At 50.3% G+C, this 20,200-nt stretch overlaps 1 protein-coding gene across 1 annotated transcript in view; it reads right to left on the bottom strand.

The window, feature by feature from the left end:
- Positions 1 to 20,200, bottom strand: part of UNC13A (unc-13 homolog A) — an 88,780-nt gene that overhangs the window by 48,902 nt on the left and 19,678 nt on the right. Inside the window, exons 6-12 of the mRNA XM_073016812.1 lie at positions 18,805 to 18,878; positions 16,390 to 16,444; positions 13,111 to 13,146; positions 7,514 to 7,721; positions 4,722 to 5,234; positions 4,111 to 4,219; positions 1,906 to 1,952 (exon numbers count right to left, since the gene is read on the bottom strand). Coding sequence (XP_072872913.1) covers positions 1,906 to 1,952; positions 4,111 to 4,219; positions 4,722 to 5,234; positions 7,514 to 7,721; positions 13,111 to 13,146; positions 16,390 to 16,444; positions 18,805 to 18,878 — 1,042 coding nt within the window. The remainder of the gene's footprint in view (positions 1 to 1,905; positions 1,953 to 4,110; positions 4,220 to 4,721; positions 5,235 to 7,513; positions 7,722 to 13,110; positions 13,147 to 16,389; positions 16,445 to 18,804; positions 18,879 to 20,200) is intronic.

Below are 20,200 nucleotides of genomic sequence, written 5' to 3'. Positions count from 1 at the left end.
CCCGCCTCAGCCTCCCAAGTGGCTGGGGTTACAAGCATGCACCACCACACCTATCTAATTTTTGTATTTTTTAGTAGAGACGGGGTTTCACCATGTTGGCCTGGCTGGTCTTTTTTTTTTTTTTTTTTTTGAGACGGAGTCTTGCTCTGTTGCCCAGGCTGGAGTGCAGTGGCGCGATCTTGGCTCTCTGCAAGCTCCGCCTCCCAGGTTCACGCTGTTCTCCTGCCTCAGCCTCCCAAGTAGCTGGGACTACAGGCACCCACCACCATGCCCGGCTAATTTTTGTATTTGTAGTAGAGACGGGGTTTCACCGTGTTAGCCAGGATGGTGTCGATCTCCTGACCTCGTGATCCGCCCACCTCAGCCTCCCAAAGTGCTGGGATTACAAGGGTGAGCCACCACGCCCGGCCAGCCTGGCTGGTCTTGAACTCCTGACATCAGGCTTCAGGAGTTCAGCCTCCCAAAGTGCTGGATTACAGGAGTGAGACACCACGCCTGGCCCCAAAATGTTTTCATTGGCCAATGAGATAGGTGCCTGCAGTCAATGATTCCAGACAAGCCTTGCAGGGCTATTCAACCTACAAAGCTTTCTGCAGGAGCCACCTGAGGCTTTGAGACGCCTAAACCACATTTTTTCAGCTGGAGGCTCAAGCCTGTAATCCCAGCACTTTGGGAGGCCGAGGCGGGCGGATCACGAGGTCAGGGGATCGAGACCATCCTGGCTAACATGGTGAAACCCCGTCTCTACTAAAAATACAAAAAATTAGCTGGGCGTGGTGGTGCGTGCCTGTAGTCCCAGCTACTCAGAGGCTGAGGCAGGAGAATGGCGTAAACCTGAGAGGCAGAGCTCGCAGTGAGCCGAGATCACGCCACTGCACTCCAGCCTGGGCGACAGAGCAAGACTCCGTCTCAAAAAAAACACCACATCTTTTCTCGGCAGCCTCCCCTTGTCTGACAGGTTTCTCCTGAGAGCACGTCCTTCATAAATCACGTGCACAGGAATCCCCATTTCAGGCCCTGCATCCAAGGCTCTCAAGCTGGGGCACCTGTTCATTTATTAAGCAATCCCAGTTGCTATCTCCCTGCCTGTTTGCCAAGGACGTACAAGGAAGGTCACTATCGTGCTGCTATTTTAAAACCTGAGCATATTTTAAAAATATCTTGTGCATCCTCTAACCTGAAAATCCATAACATAAGAGGTTAGATGTGACCACATGCTCCACTGAAGACTAAACAACTATCTTTAAAGAGCCCACGACTGTAGCAATAATCAAAGAGATTTAAAAATAGAAATCAAAGCAAAAATTTTGCTCCGGGATTACAAATGTATAGTGTATATTTTCCAATAATGTCTAGTTCCTAATACTAAAGCAGTAAGATACTGCTTTATCTTACATTTATTTACCTATGTATTTGTTTATTTTTGAGACAGCATCCCGCTCTGTCACCCAGGTTGGAGTGCAGTGATGCGATCTCAGCTCACTGTAACCTCTGCCTCTTGGGTTCAAGTAATTCTCTTGCCTCAGCCTCCCGTGTAGCTGGGATTACAGGTGCCTGTCACCACGCCCAGCTAATTTTTGTATTTTTAGTAGAGACAGGGTTTCACCATATTGGCCAGGCTGGTTTTGAACTCCTGACCTCAAATGATCCTCCTGCCTCAGCCTCCCAAAGTGCTAGGATTACAGCATGAGTCACTGCACCCAGGCCTATCTTCAAAGATTACTGTCTTTTGCATCTGCGTGTGCTTGTGTGCCTTATGAAAGTGACATATTTTGCCCAAGCTCAATTTGTCCTCTGTCTAAATGGAACCCCTCCCCATCCTCTCTGGGCTGAGGCTCAGGCGCAAACCAGCTTTGGGCTAGGGGTTCAAATCTTCCACCCACAGCTCATGGTTCCATTACTTACCCGCCTTTGAACCATAGGGATTTGGACATTTCTCCTTCGCCCCGGGCCTGCAGGACAGACAAACAGATATGATCAGTGTGGCTGTCCCTCCCCTTCCCAGAGCAGGCTCCACACCCACTTCTGACTCCCCTCTGGGCTGGGAGTCAGATGGCCTGGGTCCTAGTTCTGGCTGAGTGGTTTTAGGAAGTTCCCTGGCTATCTCTGGGCCTTAGTTTGTCCATCTGTAAGATGGGCTGGGGGAGAAAGAAGCTCCCTTCTTTCAACCACCTCAATGGACCTATCTCTTCATTGCTTATTCCCTAAACCCCCTACGGTCTCACTTGTTCATCTGCTCTCTGGCCCCGGGCCCTTTTCAGGAGTTGTGACTTCAGCTTGTACCTCTTTCCACCTTCTGCAGCCACCCAGCCTCTATTTATCATTCAGGTCTCAGCACAGAGCCGGGGTCTATGCCCCCTACCTTCCCTCCATCTTGTAACTAAAGGGTTAACATGGGGGAGTCCTATGAGGAAGACAGGCAGTACTCTTCTGTTCTGAAATATTGAGGGTGTGTTTGGTTTTTTTAAAGACAGGGTCTTGCTATATTGCCCAGACTGGTCTTGAACTGCCGGCCTCATATATCTTCCTGCTTCAGCCTCCTGAGTAGCTGGGACTACACGCACGAGCCACCACACTCAGCTCCCGAAATATTTTTGAGATGGAGTTTCCCTTTTGTTGCCTAGGCTGGAGTGCAGTGGTGCAATCTCAGCTTACTGCAACCTCTGCCTCCCGGGTTCAAGCGATTCTCCTGCCTCAGCCTCCCTAGTAGCTGGGATTACAGGCGCCCACCACCACACCCAGCTAATTTTTTATATTTTTAGTAGAGATGGGGTTTCACTATGTTGGCCAGGCTGGTCTTGAACCCCTGACCTCAGGCGATCTACCCATCTCAGCCTCCCAAAGTGCTGGGATTACAGGCGTGAGCCACCACACCCAGCTCTGAATTTTTTTTTTTTCTTTTAGAGATGAGGTCTCACTATGTTGCCCAGGCTGGTCTCAAACTCCTGAGTTCAGGTGATCCTCCCGTCTCAACCTCCCAAATTGCTGGGATTACAGGCGTGAGCTCCTGAAATACTGTTGAAATATTTTGGATGTCACTTTTTCTTAAGTGTCATCTCCTCCAGGGAGTTTTCCTGATTGCCTTGGATTAGTTTTATGCTTTTCCTATGAAACCCAGAGAGCCCTCCATGTGTCTTTTTCTTGTCATATTACTAGTTCCATAGTTTGTTTTTCTTGTATATCACATAGTTCCAATAGTAGCTGCTATTTTTTCCATTTAATTTCTTGACGTAGTGAAAGTTATCCAATAGCCTTTTCACTGTGTACTCTTCCATCTGTCTAATTTAGAACCATATGTATGTATCGCTGAGTCAAAAAATAGATTTCTATTTTAAAACTGATGAGAAATTTCGTTTGGTATTTTTGTGGCTCTGATATTTGATGGTCTAAACCTCTGGAAGCCTGTTTAGAATCTCCTCCTGCCAATCCCACTGCAGTTTGGAGGGTAACCCTGGAGAGCAACACAGCTGTCCCCAGCCCAGGGTGAGCTGAATGAAAGACTAAATCAATGGCCTCAATCCTGCTGCCCATCTGAACAGTCACCTTGACCCTGATGCTAATTCCTTCCCTTGATTCCTACTCCCCTACTGACCCGGCCCCAGACCTTTCCCTAACCCTGACGATGACTTCCAATTTGACCCTAAGCACTGACTCCTTTGCCTAACACCAATTCTAACCCTGACCTCTGATCTTTGATAGCTGAACTAACCCTGACCTTGATCCCTAACCATGACTTCAGCCCTGTTTCAGCCCCAGTTTTCTCTCCTCCCTCTTGACTTAGAAACCCCAGGCTGACACTGGGGAGGATGGGCTGGGGATGGGTGGGGCCAGACTTGGTGTGGGGTTTCAGAGTGAGCATAGCCAGGCTAGTGTGGACAGGTCATGGGGATACCCTGGGCTGTGTGCGTGCGTAGCTAAGGAAGGGTCATGGTGGGTGGGGCATGGGCACAGTGTGCGGACTGCACTAGGCATGCCCAGGCCAGGCTTGGGTGCAGGTGGGGTGTTGGGCGTGGCCAATGTAGGTGTGGGTGTGGCCAAACCATGTGTGGGCGTGGCATTGGGCATGGCCTGGCTGAGTGTGGCAGGGGCATGGCTGGGCGTGTCACTCACCTCCTGCAGCTGCATCCGCACCTTGTTGAAGGCACGCAGCCAGTTGGCCTTGGCCCTGGACATGGAGTCCTGCCCCTCCTGGCCTTCCTCATCCTCTCTCGGCCTGAAACTGAGGCAGGGAACGCTATGAGGCTCCTCCGGGCTGGCTCTCTGTGACTCCTGACCTTCCCTCAACCCTCCAGCTGTGAAAGTGATGCACGGCTTCCCATGGTATCTCTGACCCCTCAAAGACATGGGGACCCACCTGTGTCCCCTGGCCCACCTCGGTGCCCCTCACCCCTTCCCACACACCCAACGCTTCTCTGACACTTCACTGTTCCCCAGCTTCCTTTTCACCAGCCCAGTCCCTCTGGCACCCCATTTGCCCAGGATCTTGACCTCTCTGAGCCCAGAAACCCCTAAGGTCACAACCTCTAAGACCCCTTCATGACACCCCTGAACCCTCTTTGACCCCTGTACTCTGCTCTGTCACCTCTGATCCCTTTAAGAAACCCAAGGGCCTGTGACAACTTTAGCCCTGGCAACTGCCCAGGTTCACTGACCCCATCATAGCCCTATTGACCCTGTGACCTTCTGGCAGCCCCTCTGGCCCCTTGGTCCCCTCCTGTTACCTCTCCTCGGCCTTGGGGGCCTCAGCCTCAGGGATCTGCTCAGCTGCAGGCACCTCCTCAGGTGTGGCTGGCTTGGGGGCCACCTTGGCCGTGTCGGGGGCCTCGGTGGGTGCCAATGGAGCCTTGTCCTCCTTCCCCGGGGCAGCTGGCGGGAGGCTGATGCGTTTGAAGTCTTTGGGCTCAGCCACAGCCACCTCTTCACGCTGGGCATAGCTGCCCAAATCGTCAGGCACCTCCTCCTCCTCCTCCAGCTCCTCCTCGTCTTCAGGCAGCTCCTCCTCCTCCAGGAAGTCCTCCAGGTCCTCCTCCAGCTCCTCCTCATCCTGGTCCCAGCGAGGTGAGTCTTTGTGATAGCTGACCGAGCTGTGGCAGGAGTGGTAGGAGTCCCGGTCCCGCTCGTCCTCCATCTCGGAGCCCTGCAGGCTGTGCTCGTCAGGGTCGAAGTCCTCACTCAGCTGAGAGCTTCCCTGGCTCAGCTCCGCTGAGGAGGCGTAGCGGCTGCTACCCGTGGGGCTGTGGGGATGAAACAGGGTTCAGGCGCCAGGGTACCGAGTCACTGCCCACCTGAGCCCCAGTCACACAGGCATTGACTCATCACCGATTAAGCACCTACTCTGTGCCACGTCCTGCTCTAGGGGCCAGAAAACACAGCCATGATCAGAAAAAATAAAAATTCCCCCTTTTGGCTGGGCACAGTGGCTCACGCCTGGAATCCCAGCACTTAGGGAGGCTGAGGTGGGCAGATCACCTGAGGTCAGGAGTTCAAGACCAACGTGGCCAACATGGTGAAACCCTGTCTCTACTAAAAATACAAAAATTAGCTGGGCGTGGTGGCGTATGCCTGTAATCCCAGCTACTCGGGAGGCTGAGGCAGAAGAATCACTTGAACCCGGGAGGTGGAGGTTGCAGTGAGCTGGGATCATGCCATTGCACTCCAGCCTGGGCAACAACAGTGAAACTCCATCTCAAAAAAAAAAAAAAAAAAAAAAAAAAAAAAAAATCCCCGCTTTTGTGGCATTTGCGGTCTATGGAAGACAGGCAACTGACTGTGCTGGGGACTCAGGGTCAGCGCCATCACCACAGCCCCACAGCACGTCTCCTGGCCTCCACCCCGAAAAAGTATAGAAAATGCATTCACTTCCCTGCCCTCGGCCCCACCCCAGGCCAGCCTCTGCTGTCTCTACCAGATGCTGTCCCCACAGTTCCTGCTTCCCTTGAAAGCCACAGGGAGTCGTAAATCCAATCACCTCCCTCCCCTGCTCTAAATCCTACCATGGCTCCCTAGTGCCTTGCAATAAAATCTGTGCTAGCCCTGTGTGGCCCATACCCTCCAAACTCCCTCTGCATACCTCCCTCCACTTCTCCCCACCTCCTCCATTCCAGCCACACCGGCCACCTCATTGTCTCTCCAACACCATAAACCTGTGTACTTGCCATAGTCTCTTCCTTATCTGCTTTATCTAGAAAACTCCTACCCATCCTCTGGTACCCACTGAAACATCACTTACTTGTGCAAATGCCCCCCACTCTCTGGCCAGGTCAGGCCCTCGGTTATATGCTGCTTATATGAACCCAGGATCGTGCTCAGCATCAACAGGAATATCTGTCTCTGTCTAAGTGCAGGCAGGGGAACATAGGGGCTGCCACTCAGCCCTCTTCTAATCATTCACTTAGTCACTCAACAAACCTTATCATCTCCTGATTAGATACCTCCTCCAATCTTAGTGCCTGGGACCCTCTTCCCTGGCCAGCCTCAGAGATGCTATAGGAATAAAAAGGGGTTCAACACCAGCCCGGGCGATGGAACAAGACCCCCATCTCTACAAAAAAATAAAAATAAATTAGCTCGGTGTGGTGGCCTGTGCCTGTAGTCCCAGCTACTGGGGAGGCTGAGGTGGGAGGATCGCTTGAGCCCAGGAGTTCAAGGCTGCAGTAAGTCACGATGGTGCCACTGTACTCCAGCCACCATGCCTGGCTGTGTAGAATTTTCTTGCAAGCTTTTGGGTAAAGAAAGAGGCTGGGCCGGGCGCGGTGGCTCAAGCCTGTAATCCCAGCACTTTGGGAGGCCAAGACGGGCGGATCACGAGGTCAGAAGATCGAGACTATCCTGGCTAACACGGTGAAACCCCGCCTCTACTAAAAAATACAAAAAAGTAGCCGGGCGAGGTGGCAGGCGCCTGTAGTCCCACTTACTCGGGAGGCTGAGGCAGGAGAATGGCTTAAACTTGGGAGGCGGAGCTTGCAGTGAGCTGAGATCCGGCCACTGCACTCCAGCCTGGGAGACAGAGCGAGACTCCGTCTCAAAAATAAATAAATAAAATAAAATACAAAAATAAAAAAAAAGAAAGAGGCTGGGTGCAGTGGTTCACCCCTGTAATTCCAGCACTTTGGGAGGCAGAGGTGGGCGGATCACTTGAGGTCAGGAGTTTGAGACCAGCCTGACCAACATGGTGAAACCCTGTCTCTACTAAAAGTACAAAAATTAGCCGGGCTTGGTGGTGGCGTGTGCCTGTAATCGGGAGGTGAGGCAGGAGAATTGCTTGAACCTGGGTGGCAGAGGTTGCAGTGAGCCGAGATGGTGCCACCGCACTCCAGCCTAGGTGACAGAGCAAGACTCTGTCTTAAAAAAAAAAAAAGGAAAAGAACAAAAGGGCTCATTCCCACAAGAAAATGTGAATTCTGCCCTCCTGGAACTCCACCTCTAGCTCTGTCCAGCCCCCAACCTCTCTCTCTACTCCACGAGACACAGCAGGACCCTCATACACGTGCACACTGCACTCTGCGGCACCTACCTGAGGGCCTGCGGCTCAGAGAACTCCTCATAACTGTGCATGGAGTCGCTGTAGGATTCCCGGGAGCCCAGGGGTGGTGGGCGAACAGAATACTGGTGGACTGAGGCGTTGGGTTGCGACGTAGTGTAATAGGGCGGCGGGATGCTGTTGCTCGTTTCACTGCGGTAGTCACTGTCGCGATCATCCACTGCACTGTCGGGGTCATCGTCTGGAAGAGAGAGGAGGTATGGGAAAAGGGTGAGGAAGAGAGAGTGCACATGATGGGGGCCAATATAGTTTCCCAGACTTAGGGTGCTGCTACTGAAGAAGAGAATGTTTTACTAGTATGGATAAAGAATTGTGGGTCATGTTAATAGAGATTTAGGCTTCAGAACAAGGGAGGTGAAAACCCTACTTTGCTTTATGTGGGTCAAATTGGACCTACAGTCTAGGTGCTAGTGTAGGTTCTACAAGGTGAAGAAAACAGGGACAAAATAGAGGGCATCCTTCAGCTCAAATGTGAGGAACAACTTTGTTCAAGGTCAGGACCTCTGAAAATGAGATGGGATTTTTTCCGCTGGACAGTTAGTTTCCATAACAGGAGTCACACAAACAGGAGGAAGTTGGAGGAAGATCAGGGGTTCAAGGTGGAGGGAATGCCCTTTAACCCTTAGAGATTTCCTGATATCTGAGGGTGAGGACCCCAGACCTGAACTTACATGTGCAAGAACCAAGAAGACGCTGAAACATGGTTCTGTCTTTTTCAAAAAGGTTTAGATTCTTAGCTTGGCAAAACCACCACACACTCAGAATCTATTGCTAAAATGGAATATGGTAGAGTTGCCAAACTTCATGTTTAATAAGAACTCAAAGATATTTTGGTTTAGTTTGGTTTCCTTAGAAAAAAGAACAGTTTGTTTTCTAAATCCTAAAAAAAAAAAAATTCCAATTCTAAAAGCCACATGTCTGGGTGGTGGCATGATTGGGGATTGTACATTTTCTTCTTTGTTCTTTTCTGTACCTTCTGAAAAAAAAAGATTTCAATAATGCAATCTTTTTAAGTTTTTTAATTAAAAAGAATGATAAAAGTAAAGCAAAGGCTGGGCACAGTGGCTCACACCTGTAATCCCAGCACTTTGGGAGGCCAAGGCGGGCGGATTACTTGAGGCCAGGAGTTCCAGACCAGCCTGGGCAACATACCAAAACCCTGTCTCTACTAAAAATACAAAAATTAGCCGGGTGTGGTGGCAGGTGCCTGTAGTCCCAGCTATTCGGGAGACTGAGGCAGGAGAATCTTTTGAACCCAGGAGGCGGAGGCTGCCATGAGCCAAGATCACACGTCTGTACTCCAGGCTGGGTGACACAAGAGCCTGTTTCCAAAAAACAAAATAAAATAAAAGTAAAGCAAAATGTAGTCCATGGGCCAGGTGCAGTGGCTCATGCCTGTAATCTTAGCACTTTGGGAGGCCGAGGCAGGAGGATCACTTGAGCCCAGGAGTTCAAGATCAGCCTGGGCAACAGGAAGACCCCATCTTTTTTTTTTTTTTTTTTTGAGACAGAATCTCACTCTGTTGCCCAGGCTGGAGTGCAGTGGCACAAGCTCCGTTCACTGCAAGCTCTCCTGCCTCAGCCTCCAGAATAGCTGGGACTACAGGCGCCTGCCACCACGTCCGGCTAATTTTTTTGTATTTTTAGTAGAGACGGGGTTTCACTGTGTTAGCCAGGATGGAGTAAGACCCCATCTCTTTAAAAAATTTAAAAATTAGCTGGGTGTGGTGGTGGGCGCTTGTAGTCCCAGCTATTCGGGAGGCTACAGCAGGAGCATTGCTTGAGCCCAGGAGATCGAGGTAGCAGTGAGCTATGATTATGCCACTGTACTGCAGCACTGCAGTCTGGGCGACAGAATGAGACCCTGTATCAAAAAAAAAAAAAAAAAAAAGTAGTCCATGAAGAAAATACGAGAAGTATGGGGTAGGGGAAGAGGATATAAAAAAATGAAGAAACCCCCGGACCCCAAAGTCTCAGAGCAATGAGTGAAATTTTCAGACTTTTGCTGTATTCATCCATTCATTTAGACTGAGTCTCTCTCACTTGGGCTGGAGTGCAGTGGCGCTATCATAGCTCACTGAAGCCTCGACCTCCTGGGCTCGAGAAATCCTCTCACTTCAGACTACAGAGTACCTGGGACCACAGGTACACACCACCATGCCCAGCTAATTTTATTTACTTATTATTTTGTAGAGATGGGATCTCACTATATTGCCCAGGCTGATCTTGAACTCCTGGGCTCAAGCAGTCTTCCCACCTCAGCCTCCCAAAGTGCTGGGATTATAGGCATGAACCACCTTGGCCGGTCAGCATTCTTTCTACCCAATTGTCCTTGACCAGGCTGAGATGTTTCCAGCCAAATTGCATGAGGCTGTGCACATGTTCACCCAGTTTTTTTTTTTCTGACAAATTATCTGCTTATGAAGGGTAAATTACTTTGAATTGAATTCTTTTTGCTTTTGCCCAGGCTCTGCTTTCTACTAAGTAGCTCTTGACTAAATTGCCTGCTTCTGGCTATTTTCAACCACTTTTGTTTTGACCGAATGGTCTGTTTTTAGCTCAATTGTCTTTCCTTTTTGACCCAATTATCCATCAGCTTTAGCTGCATTGGTGTTTTGTTCTGTTTGTTTGTTTTTTGTTTTTTGTTTTTTTTTTGAGACGGAATCTCGCTCTGTCGCCCAGGCTGGAGTGCAGTGGCGCGATCCCGGCTCACTGTAAGCTCCGCCTCCCGAGTTCATGCCATTCTCCTGCCTCAGCCTCCTGAGTAGCTAGGACTACAGGCGCCTGCCACCATGCCTGGCTAATTTTTTTGTATTTTTAGTAGAGACAGGGTTTCACCGTGTTAGCTAGGAAGGTCTCGATCTCCTGACCTCGTGATCTGCCCGCCTCGGCCTCCCAAAGTGCTGGGATTACAGGCGTGAGCCAGCGCGCCCGGCTGGGTATTTTTTTTAAGAAGGAGTGTCGCTCTGTCACCCAGGCTAGAGTGCAATGGTGCAATCTCAGCTCACTGCAGCCCCCACCTCCCAGGTTCAAATAATTCTCCTGCCTCAGCCTCCCGAGTAGCTGGGATTACAGGCACGCACCACCATGCCTGGCTAATTTTTGTATTTTTAGTAGTGACGAGGTTTCATCATGTTGGCCAGGCTGGTGTCAAACTCCTGACCTCAAGTAATCTGCCTACCTCGGCCTCCCAAAGTGCTGGGATTATGGCGTGAGCTGCCGCGCCTGGCCTGTCTTTGCTTTTGACCATACTGTTCGTTTCTGGCAAGTTGGTTGTTATCAAGCTTGCCCTGTCTGCCAAGCATTCATTTTGGTGAAATTGATTTTATTTATCTATTTATTTATTTATTTTAATATATTTATTTTTTAGAAATGGGGTCTCACACTGTTGCCTAGGCTGAAGTGCAGTCGCACAATGATGGCTTATTGCACCCTTGACCTCCTGGGCTCAAGCAATCCTCCCGCCTCAGCCTCCTGAATAGCTGGGACTACAGGGGCGCACCACCACACCTGGCCTTTTTTTTTTTTGTAGAGGTGGGGTCTTGCTGTGTTGCCCGGGCTGATTTCAAACTTTGGGGCTCAAGCAATCCTCCCGCCTCAGCCTCCCAAAGTGTTGGAATTGTAGGTGTAAGCCACTGTGGCTGGCCTAAATTGATTTTTTTTTTTTTTTTTTTTGAGTTGGAGTCTCGCTCTGTCGCCCAGGCTGGAGTGCAGTGGTGCGATCTCAGCTCAGATCACGATCTGACCTCGTGATCCGCCTGCCTTGGCCTCCCAAAGTGCTGGGATTACAGGCGTGAGCCACCGTACCCGGCCCTAAATTGATTTTTAACCAACTTGATTTTGATAAATTGTGGTGGACCAAAGTGTTTGTCAACAGTTTCACTGGTCCTGGAGATAGGTTTGTCCACCAGGTTATAAGGAAGGAGTGAAGGACTTCCCAGTTGGTGGAGAAGAGAGAAGGAGGCAGATTTATCCTCAGAATAGAGGACTGGCCAGCCATGGTAACTCACACCTGTAATCCCAGCACTTTGGGAGGCCGAGACAGGAGGATTGCTTGAGTTCAGGAGTTCAAGACCAGCCTGGCCAACATGGTGAAACCCTGTCTCTACTAAAAATACAAAAATTAGCCAGGCATAGTGGCATGTACCTGTAATCCCAGCTACTCAGGAGGCTGAGGCAGGAGAATCGCTTGAACCCAGGAGGTGGAGGTTGCAGTGAGCAGAGATCGCACCACTGTACTCCAGTCTGGGTGACAGAGCGAGACTCCATCTCAAAAAAAAAGAAAAAAAAAAAAAAAAAAGAGAATAGAGGACTGGGTTTCTCTAGAAGAGGCGGGGTATGGGAGAAAGGGAGCAACTCCTTAGGGCACAGGTCTGGTCTGTGGCCTGTTAGGAGCTGGGCCGCACAGCAGGAGGTGGGCGGCGGTTGGGTGAGTGAGTGAAGTTTCATCTGTATTTATAGTTGCTCCCCATCACTCACATTACCGCCTGAGTTCCGCCTCCTGTCAGATCAGCGGTGGCATTAGATTCTCACAGGAGGCCGAGTGCAGTGGCTCAAACTTGTAATCCCAGCCCTTTGGGAGGCCAAGGTGGGTGGATCACCTGAAGTCAAGAGTTCACAACCAGCCTGGCCAACATGGTGAAACCCCGTCTCTATTAAAAATACAAAAAATTGGCCGGACGCGGTGGCTCAAGCCTGTAATCCCAGCACTTTGGGAGGCCGAGACGGGCGGATCACGAGGTCAGGAGATCGAGACCATCCTGGCTAACCCGGTGAAACCCCATCTCTACTAAAAAATACACACACACAAAAACTAGCCAGGCGACGTGGCAGGCGCCTGTAGTCCCAGCTACTTGGGAGGCTGAGGCAGGAGAATGGCGTGAACCTGGGAGGCGGAGCTTGCAGTGAGCCAAGACCGTGCCACTGCCCTCCAGCCTGGGTGACAGAGTGAGACTCCGTCTCAAAAAAAAAAAAAAGAAAAAGAAAAAAATGGACATTAAATTTAGGGAGGGCGTGGCTTGCCTTCTTCCCTGGGACAGCAAATGAAGATGGAAGGTAAGGTGTGAGTATGGGCGGAGCCTCGGGGGTTGGTGAGGTCCCCGCGTGCATCTCCCTGAAGTTCCTGGCCCGCCCCTCTGTTGGAGACCCCGGCCACCCACTACCCTCTGAGTGACACTGGACCCATTTCCAAGTGGAGAAGGAAGAGAGGAAGACCAAAAGGCAGCGGATACAGGAGAGGAGGTGAGGTTATACAGGGGGAGTGGCGGGAGGGGACCACAGCGCCCAGCTGGAGACAGGCAGGTTGTCGGTCTAAATGTCCACTCCTCCAGGCTGAACCCCCCACCCCAACGATGGTGCCCACTCCCCAGCAGACAGCAGGCCTCCCAAGACAGGCACTAATGAACAGGGTACAGGAAAGCTTGAAAGGGGTCTCGCCAAGCCTTCTGGCCCCCATGTGCTGGTCACAGGCTCCCTGCTTCCCTGTGTGGTAGTGAGGAGGGGCCTTGGGATCACCAAGGTGCCCACCTTCCCATGGGCCTCCCAGAACATCAATCAGGCTGAGTACTTACTGTGCTGCTCACCCCAGCCAAAATAATTCCAGTTACCTACAAAGAGAAGGGGCAGAAATAATAAAAGGGAGCAGACAAAGGGGTGGGTGTAGGAAGTGGGCTCCCCTGCGGTCCTCCTCACTCTCCGCATCTGCTCCCCCCACCCCAAGAGCCACTCTTGTCCTGAGTACCTTTCCTAAGTATCACTTTCATTGCTGACACTTGCTGTGTCTTTGCTCTCCACCTTGGGAGGAAGGTGGGATATCCCTGTTTGTTTACTTTTTTCTTTTCTTTAATTTTTTTTGTTTTTTGAAACAGGGTCTCACTCTGTCATCCAGCCTGGAGTGGAGTGGTGCAATCATGGCTCACTGCAGCCTCCAATTCCCAAGCTCAAGTGATCCTCCCACCTCAGCCTTCCGAGTAGCTGGGATTACAGGCACCCACCACCATATTCAGCTAATGTTTTGGTTCTTGGTGGTTTTTCTTTTTGTTTTTTTTGTGTAGAGATGGAGTCTTGCTATGTTGATCAGGGTGGTCTCAAACACCTGGTCTCATGTGAGGCTGAGTAGCTGCAATTTACAGGCATGAGTCACTGTGCCTGGCTCAGTTTTCAATGAGAGGAAAAGCTCAGTCAGGAAGTAACAAAGTGGGTATCTGGGCCCAGGGTTTTCTGACTACGAAGTCTGGGTGTTAGCAGTCTCCCAGTCTCTACCCTTTTCCTCTCCCAGCTCTTGGATAAGGAAAGACACACTAAATTGGAAACCCTAAGGTTTGAAACACCCCTGTTGGGTGGTCTGCTCATTTTATGGGTGAAACTATGAGGCTCAGAGAGATGCACTGAGCAGCCAAAAGTCACACAGCCTCTGAGCATCAGGGCCAGGGCGAGAACCCCTTTGCCTATCACGTGCAGTACCTGGCACTTCAGAAAAATGTCCTGGACCAGAATCCTGGCTCGTCTGACCACTGACTGCTTCCTCTGGGAAATGGGGGTGACAAAATACGCCCAGGGAGGACTTGTGGGTAAATATTGAGTGGTGGTCTCCACTTCCCAAATCGAACTTGCTCCTGGCTCTAGTCCATCTGCCCAGGGACTCTCTGCCATTGCCTTCCCACCTCCACTCTGCCTGGCCCCACCCCCATTGCAACCTCTCAATGACCCCATTCACCCAGAGGGGGTTTGTAATTCCTTCCGGGCAGTGATGACTCCTCCCTGGCCAGGGAAGCCAAGGAACTTTCTCAATATCACACCCCAAGTTAGTGTAGAAACGGGGTACGCCAGCTGGAGTTCCCCAAGCCCTCCTCAACCCCAGCTCCATTACCACCCTCCTGGACACATGGTGGGGGAGACACAGATACAAGGAAAGCTGTGAGGGGGAAAAAAGGAAGATGGAAAAGCAAATGGAAAGGGGCTAGGCACGGTGGCTGACACCTGTAATCCCAGCACTTTGGGAAGCTGAGGTGGGTGGAAAAAAATTTGAGACCAGCCTGGCCAACATGGCGAAACCCCATCTCTACTAAAAATACAAAAACTAGCTGGGCGTGACGGCATGTGCCTGTAATCCCCACTACTCAAGAGGCTGAGTCACAAGAATTGCGCAAACCCAGGAAGCAGAGGCTGCAGTGAGCCAAGATAGTACCATTGCAGTTCAGTCTGGGTGACAGAGGGAGACTCTATCTCCAAAAAAAAAAAAAAAAAAAAGAAGAAGAAGAAGAAGAAGAAGAAAAGAAAAGAAAGTAAATGGAAAGGAGAAGGAGCTGGCTGAAGAGTGAAGTGGGGTTTTGGTGTCAGCAGGTGGGAGCTGTCCTGAGGCTATATGATTTGCTACTTCTCCTCCACCACAAAGCAATGGGAAGTCATTTTAAGGAGGGAGACAGCTCCTCCACCCATGAGAAGACCTTGTCTGGATGCATCTGAGTGTCGACAGGGCACAGGAAGATAAAAAAATCTTGACAACGGCAGCCTTGATGGAAATAGGAAGAGGAACGTGATCATCATCATCAACAGACAAGGTGCAGTGGAAAGGGAAGCAAAGTTGGAGTCCCTCAGACCTGGTTTCAAATCCTGGCTCTGCCACTTGCCAGGTGTGTGGCCTTAGGTAAATCACATCTCCTCTTGGGCCTCAGTTTCTCCATCTAAGAAAATGGGTTAGTGAAACAGCCTTCATCTGTTGTACGTGTGCCCGTTGTACACATGCTGGCAGGATCTTCTGTCCGTGTCTGTCTGCGCCATCTGACTGTGGGCTGCTAGGGGTTTGTGCTGGCCCCGTGAACAGTTTGTGGAAAGAGTTATACACCCTCATCCAGGATCTGATGAATGGAAAGTGAAGCACCTACGAAGTGTTTTTCATGTCTCTAGATGTCCTGGATCCTTCCAACAACCCTTAAAGGGAGGGGGCTGTCAGCTGCGCTATTTCAAAGAGAGGGCCCCTAAATATAGAAGAGGGACGCTGGCCTGCCCATGACCACATAGCAAGGTGGGAATCAAGCCCAAGTCTCAGAACTCTCGCTTCCTTCCTTCCTTCCTTCCTTCCTTCCTTCCTTCCTTCCTTCCTTCCGTCCCTCCCTCCCTCCCTCCCTCCTTCCTTCCTTCCTTCCTTCCTGTCTTCCTCCCTGTCTGTCATCAAGCCCAAGTCTCAGAACTCTTCCCTTCCTTCCTTCCCTCCCTCCCTCCCTCTTTCCCTTTCTTTCTTTCTTTCTTTCTTTCTTTCTTTCTTTCTTTCTTTCTTTCTTTCTTTCTTTCTTTCTTTCTTTTTCTTTCTTTTCTTTCTTTTCTTTCTTTTCTTTCTTTTCTTTCTTTTTCTTTCTTTTTCTTTCTTTCTTTCTCTTTCTCTCTCTCTCTCTCTTTCTTTCTCTTTCTCTTTCTTTCCTTCCTTCTTTTTATGAGTCAGAGTCTCACTGTGTCACCCAGACTGGAGTGCAGTGGCATGACCTTGGCCCACTGCAGACTCTGCCTTCTGGGTTCAAGCAATTCTCCTGCCTCAGCCTCCTGAGTAAGTGGGATTACAGGCAGCCACCATCATGCCTGTTCAATTTTTTTGTATTTTTAGTAGAGATAGGGTTGTGTCCTGTTGGCCAGGCTGGTCTCGAACTCCTGACCTCAGCCTCCCAAAGTGCTGGGATTACAGGAGTGAGCCACCATGTCTGGCCTCAGAACGCTAATTTCTAATATACTGTAAGTGGACACTGCACTCTCAGGACTTGTATCTCCAGACTGGAGGAGCCTTTAAACCAGACAGTCATGGGGTAGGGGAGGGATGAGTGTTTCAGCTGATGACCAAGGAAGAATCAAGAGGTACTTACAGCACTGGTTGCTGGGGACAGGCAGAGGCTTGTCTTGCTCATCTTGGAACGAATACTGAAGGGGTGGGGGAAGGAGAAAGGGCTTATCTCAGAGGGGCCAAAGGCCAGGGGACCAGGATAGTCCTCTGTTCCATCCCATCCCAACTTCCCTCTGCCTCCCAAATTCTCTCCCCCACTATAAGAAGGATACAGGGAGTAAGAGAGAAAAGGAGAGAAAGATACACACACACACACACACACACACACACACACACACACACACAGAGAGAGAGAGATGTGAGAGAGAGAGAGAGAAAGACGGAGACAGAGACAGAGAAAAAGTGAGAAACGGAGATAGAAAAAGACTAGGGGCCAGGTGCAGTGACTCACACCTGTAATCCCAGCACTTTGGGAGGCCGAGGCAGGCAGATCACTTGAGGTCAGGAGTCTGAGACCAGCCTGGCCAACATAGTGAAACCCTGTCTCTATTAAAAACACAAAAAATTAGCTGGGTGTGGTGGCGCATGCCTGTAATCCCAGCTACTTGGGAGGCTGAGGTACAAGATTCACTTAAACCCGGGAGGCGGAGGTTGCAGTGAGCTGAGATTGTGCCATTGCACTCCAGCCTGGACGACAGAGGGAAGCTCTGTCTCAAACAAACAAACAAACAAACAAACTAGGTATATACCCAAAGGAAAAGAAATTGTCCTACCAAAAAGACACATGCACATGTATGTTCACGGCAGTGCTATTCACAACAGCAAAGACATGGCATCAACTTAGGTGCCCATCAATGGTGGATTGGATTTTTTTTTTTTTTTTTTTTTTTTGAGACAGAGTCTCACTCTGTCACCCCGGCTGGAGTGCAGTGGCGTAATCTCGGCTCACTGCAACCTCCTCCCGAGTAGCTGGGATTATAGGCGCATGCCGCCATGCCCAGCTAATTTTTCTATTTTTAGTAGAGACGATTTCACCATGTTGGCCAGGCTGGTCTTGAACTCCTGACCTCAGGCGATCCTTCCACCTCTGCCTCCCAAAGTGCTGGGATTACACGCGTGAGCCACCGTGCCCGGCTTGGATTTTCTTTTTGTTTTTTTAATGTGGTACCTATACTCCATGGAGAACTACACAACCATAAAAATGAATTAATTCATGTCCTTTGCACGAACATGGATGTGGCTGGAGGCCAGTATAAAGCGAATCCATCCAAAAACAGAAAACCAAATCCCACATGTTCTTGCTTATAAGTGCAACCTAAACATTGGATGCTCATGGACATAAAGATGGAAACAGTAGGCTGGGCACCATGGATCCCATCTGTAATCCCAGCACTTTGGGAGGCCGAGGCGGGCAGATCATGAGGTCAAGATATCGAGACCATCCTGGCTAAACGGTGAAACCCCGTCTCTGCTAAAAATACAAGAATTAGCCAGGTGTGGTGGCGCTCGCCTATAGTCCCAGCTACTCGGGAGGCCGAGGCAGGAGAATCACTTGAACCTGGGAGGTGGAGGTTGCAGTGAGCCGAGATCGCATCACTGCACTCCAGCCTGGTGACAGAGCGAGACTTTGTCTCAAAAAAGAAAAAAAAAAAAAAGAGATGGAAGCTGTAGACATTGGGAACTCCAGAACAGAGGAAGGAGGGAGTAGGACAAGGGTGAATAAACTACCTGTTGGGTACTGTGTTTACTATTTGAGTAATGCCATGAAATTCCAAACCTTAGCCATAATGCAATATATTCGTGTAACAAACCTGCACATGTACCCCTGAATGGAAAATAAATTATTTTATTTTATTATTATTATCTATATTATTATTTTGAGACAGAGCCTTGCTCTGTCGCCCAGGCTGGAGTGCAGTGGCATGATCTTGGCTTATTGCAACCTCCGCCTCCCAGATTCAAGTGATTCTCCCACCTCAGCCTCCCAAGGACCTGGAACAATAGGCGCCCACCACCACGCCTAGCCAATTTTTCGTGTTTTTAGTAGAAATGGGGTTTCACCACCTTGGCCAGGCTGGTCTCGAACTCCTGACCTCAAACGATCTGCCCGCCACGGCCTCCCAAATTGCTGGGATTACAGGTGTGAGCCACTGAGCCTGGCTAATTTTTTTTTTGTATTTTTAGTAGAGACGGGGTTTCACTGTGTTGGCCAGGCTGGTCTTGAATTCCTGACTTCAGGTGATTTGCCCACCTTGGCCCCCCAAAGTGCTGGAATTCCAGGCATGAGCCACTGCGCCTGGCCTCTGCATGTTTCTTGACCCCATCATTGTCTTGAGACTGTACCACATGGGTCATGGACGCAGTCAGGTTAACAAAGTTAGAAACAGAGACGCAGGGAAAGACAAGCTCAGAGAGAAACAGCATCAGTAAGTGAAAATCGTGGGGAGACAGAGACAGAAACAAGAAGAAAACAGCCCCCTCCCACCGCAACACTCACTTCATCCTGGTCCCGCATAGCGTTGAGCTGCTCCAGCTTCTTGGCCCAGTAGCGAGCCTCCTCTTCGGGAATGTCTGCAAGCAGAGCCGTGTCCGTGAGCCTGGAAGCTCCTCCCTGCCCCTCAGCCTCCATCCTCCAGGCCTACTGAGCTCCAGCCAGACCCTGGTTTCTGGGGTCTTTGGCAAAGCCTCAGAAGTAGGGGTGGGCTGGTCTGGGGTCTCAAGAGGGTGGATGGAGATGAAGGGGAGGTACCGTGGTGTCTCTGATGCCCCTCTTCCCAGAGCTGGATGGAGAATAGTTGGAGGATGAGAGGAGATGGTTCCTAGCCTTTATGAGGGTGGGGAAGCCATTGTTTTTATTTAATTTTTTAAAATTTAAAAAATTTTTTTTTGAGACGGAGTCTCACTCTGTTGTCCAGGCTGGAGTACAGTGGAGTAATCTTGGCTCACTGCAACCTTCATCTCCCGGGTTCAAGCAATTCTTCTGCCTCCGCCTCCCAAGTAGCTAGGATTCCAGGTATGCGCCACCACGCCTGGCTAATTTTTTGTATTTTGAGTAGAGACAGGGTTTCTCCATGTTGGCTAGGCTGGTCTGAAACTCCTGACGTCAGGTGATCCATCCACCTCAGCCTCTCAAAGTGCTGGGATTACAGGCATGAGCCACCATGCCCAGCCCATTGTTTTTATTTTTTATTTTTTAGAGACAGGGTCTCACTCTGTCACCCAGGCTGGAGTGCAGTGGCACAATCACAGCTCACTGCAGCCTCAAACTCCTGGGCTCGAGCTATCCTCCCACCTCAGCCTCCTGAATAGTTGGGAATACAGGCGCCTGGTGAATTTCTTTTTCCTTTCTTTTCTTTTTTTTTTTTTTGAGATGGAGTCTCGCTTTGTCATTCAAGCTGGAGTGCAGTGGCGCTATCTCAGCTCACTGCAAACTGCGCCTCCTGAGTTCACACCATTCTCCTGCCTCAGCCTCCCCAGTAGCTGGGACTACAGGTGCCCGCCACCAGACTGGCTAATTGTTTTGTATTTTTAGTAGAGACTTTAGGGGTTTCACCGTGTTAGCCGGGATGGTCTCGATCTCCTGACCTCATGATCCACCCGCCTCAGCCTCCCACAGTGCTAGGATTACAGGCATGAGCCACCTGCTCCCAGCAGCCACCTCGCCTGGTGAATTTTTAACTTTTTCATAGAGATGGGATCTCACTAGATCGCCCAGGCTGCCCTCAAACTCTTGGCCTCAAATGATCCTCCCACCTCAGCCTCCCAAAGTGCTGGGATTACAGGCATGAGACACTGTGCCTGGTCAGCCATGGGTTCTTAGAAGAATGAGGTGGAGAGACTCGAGGTGCTTCCGGAAAGGAAGAAGGGACTATCTGTTCTCAGCCTCTGTCTAT

Source organism: Chlorocebus sabaeus, chromosome 6 (assembly GCF_047675955.1).
Source record: "Chlorocebus sabaeus isolate Y175 chromosome 6, mChlSab1.0.hap1, whole genome shotgun sequence".
NCBI lineage: Eukaryota > Metazoa > Chordata > Mammalia > Primates > Cercopithecidae > Chlorocebus > Chlorocebus sabaeus.
This window is presented reverse-complemented; position numbering and strand designations above follow the sequence as displayed.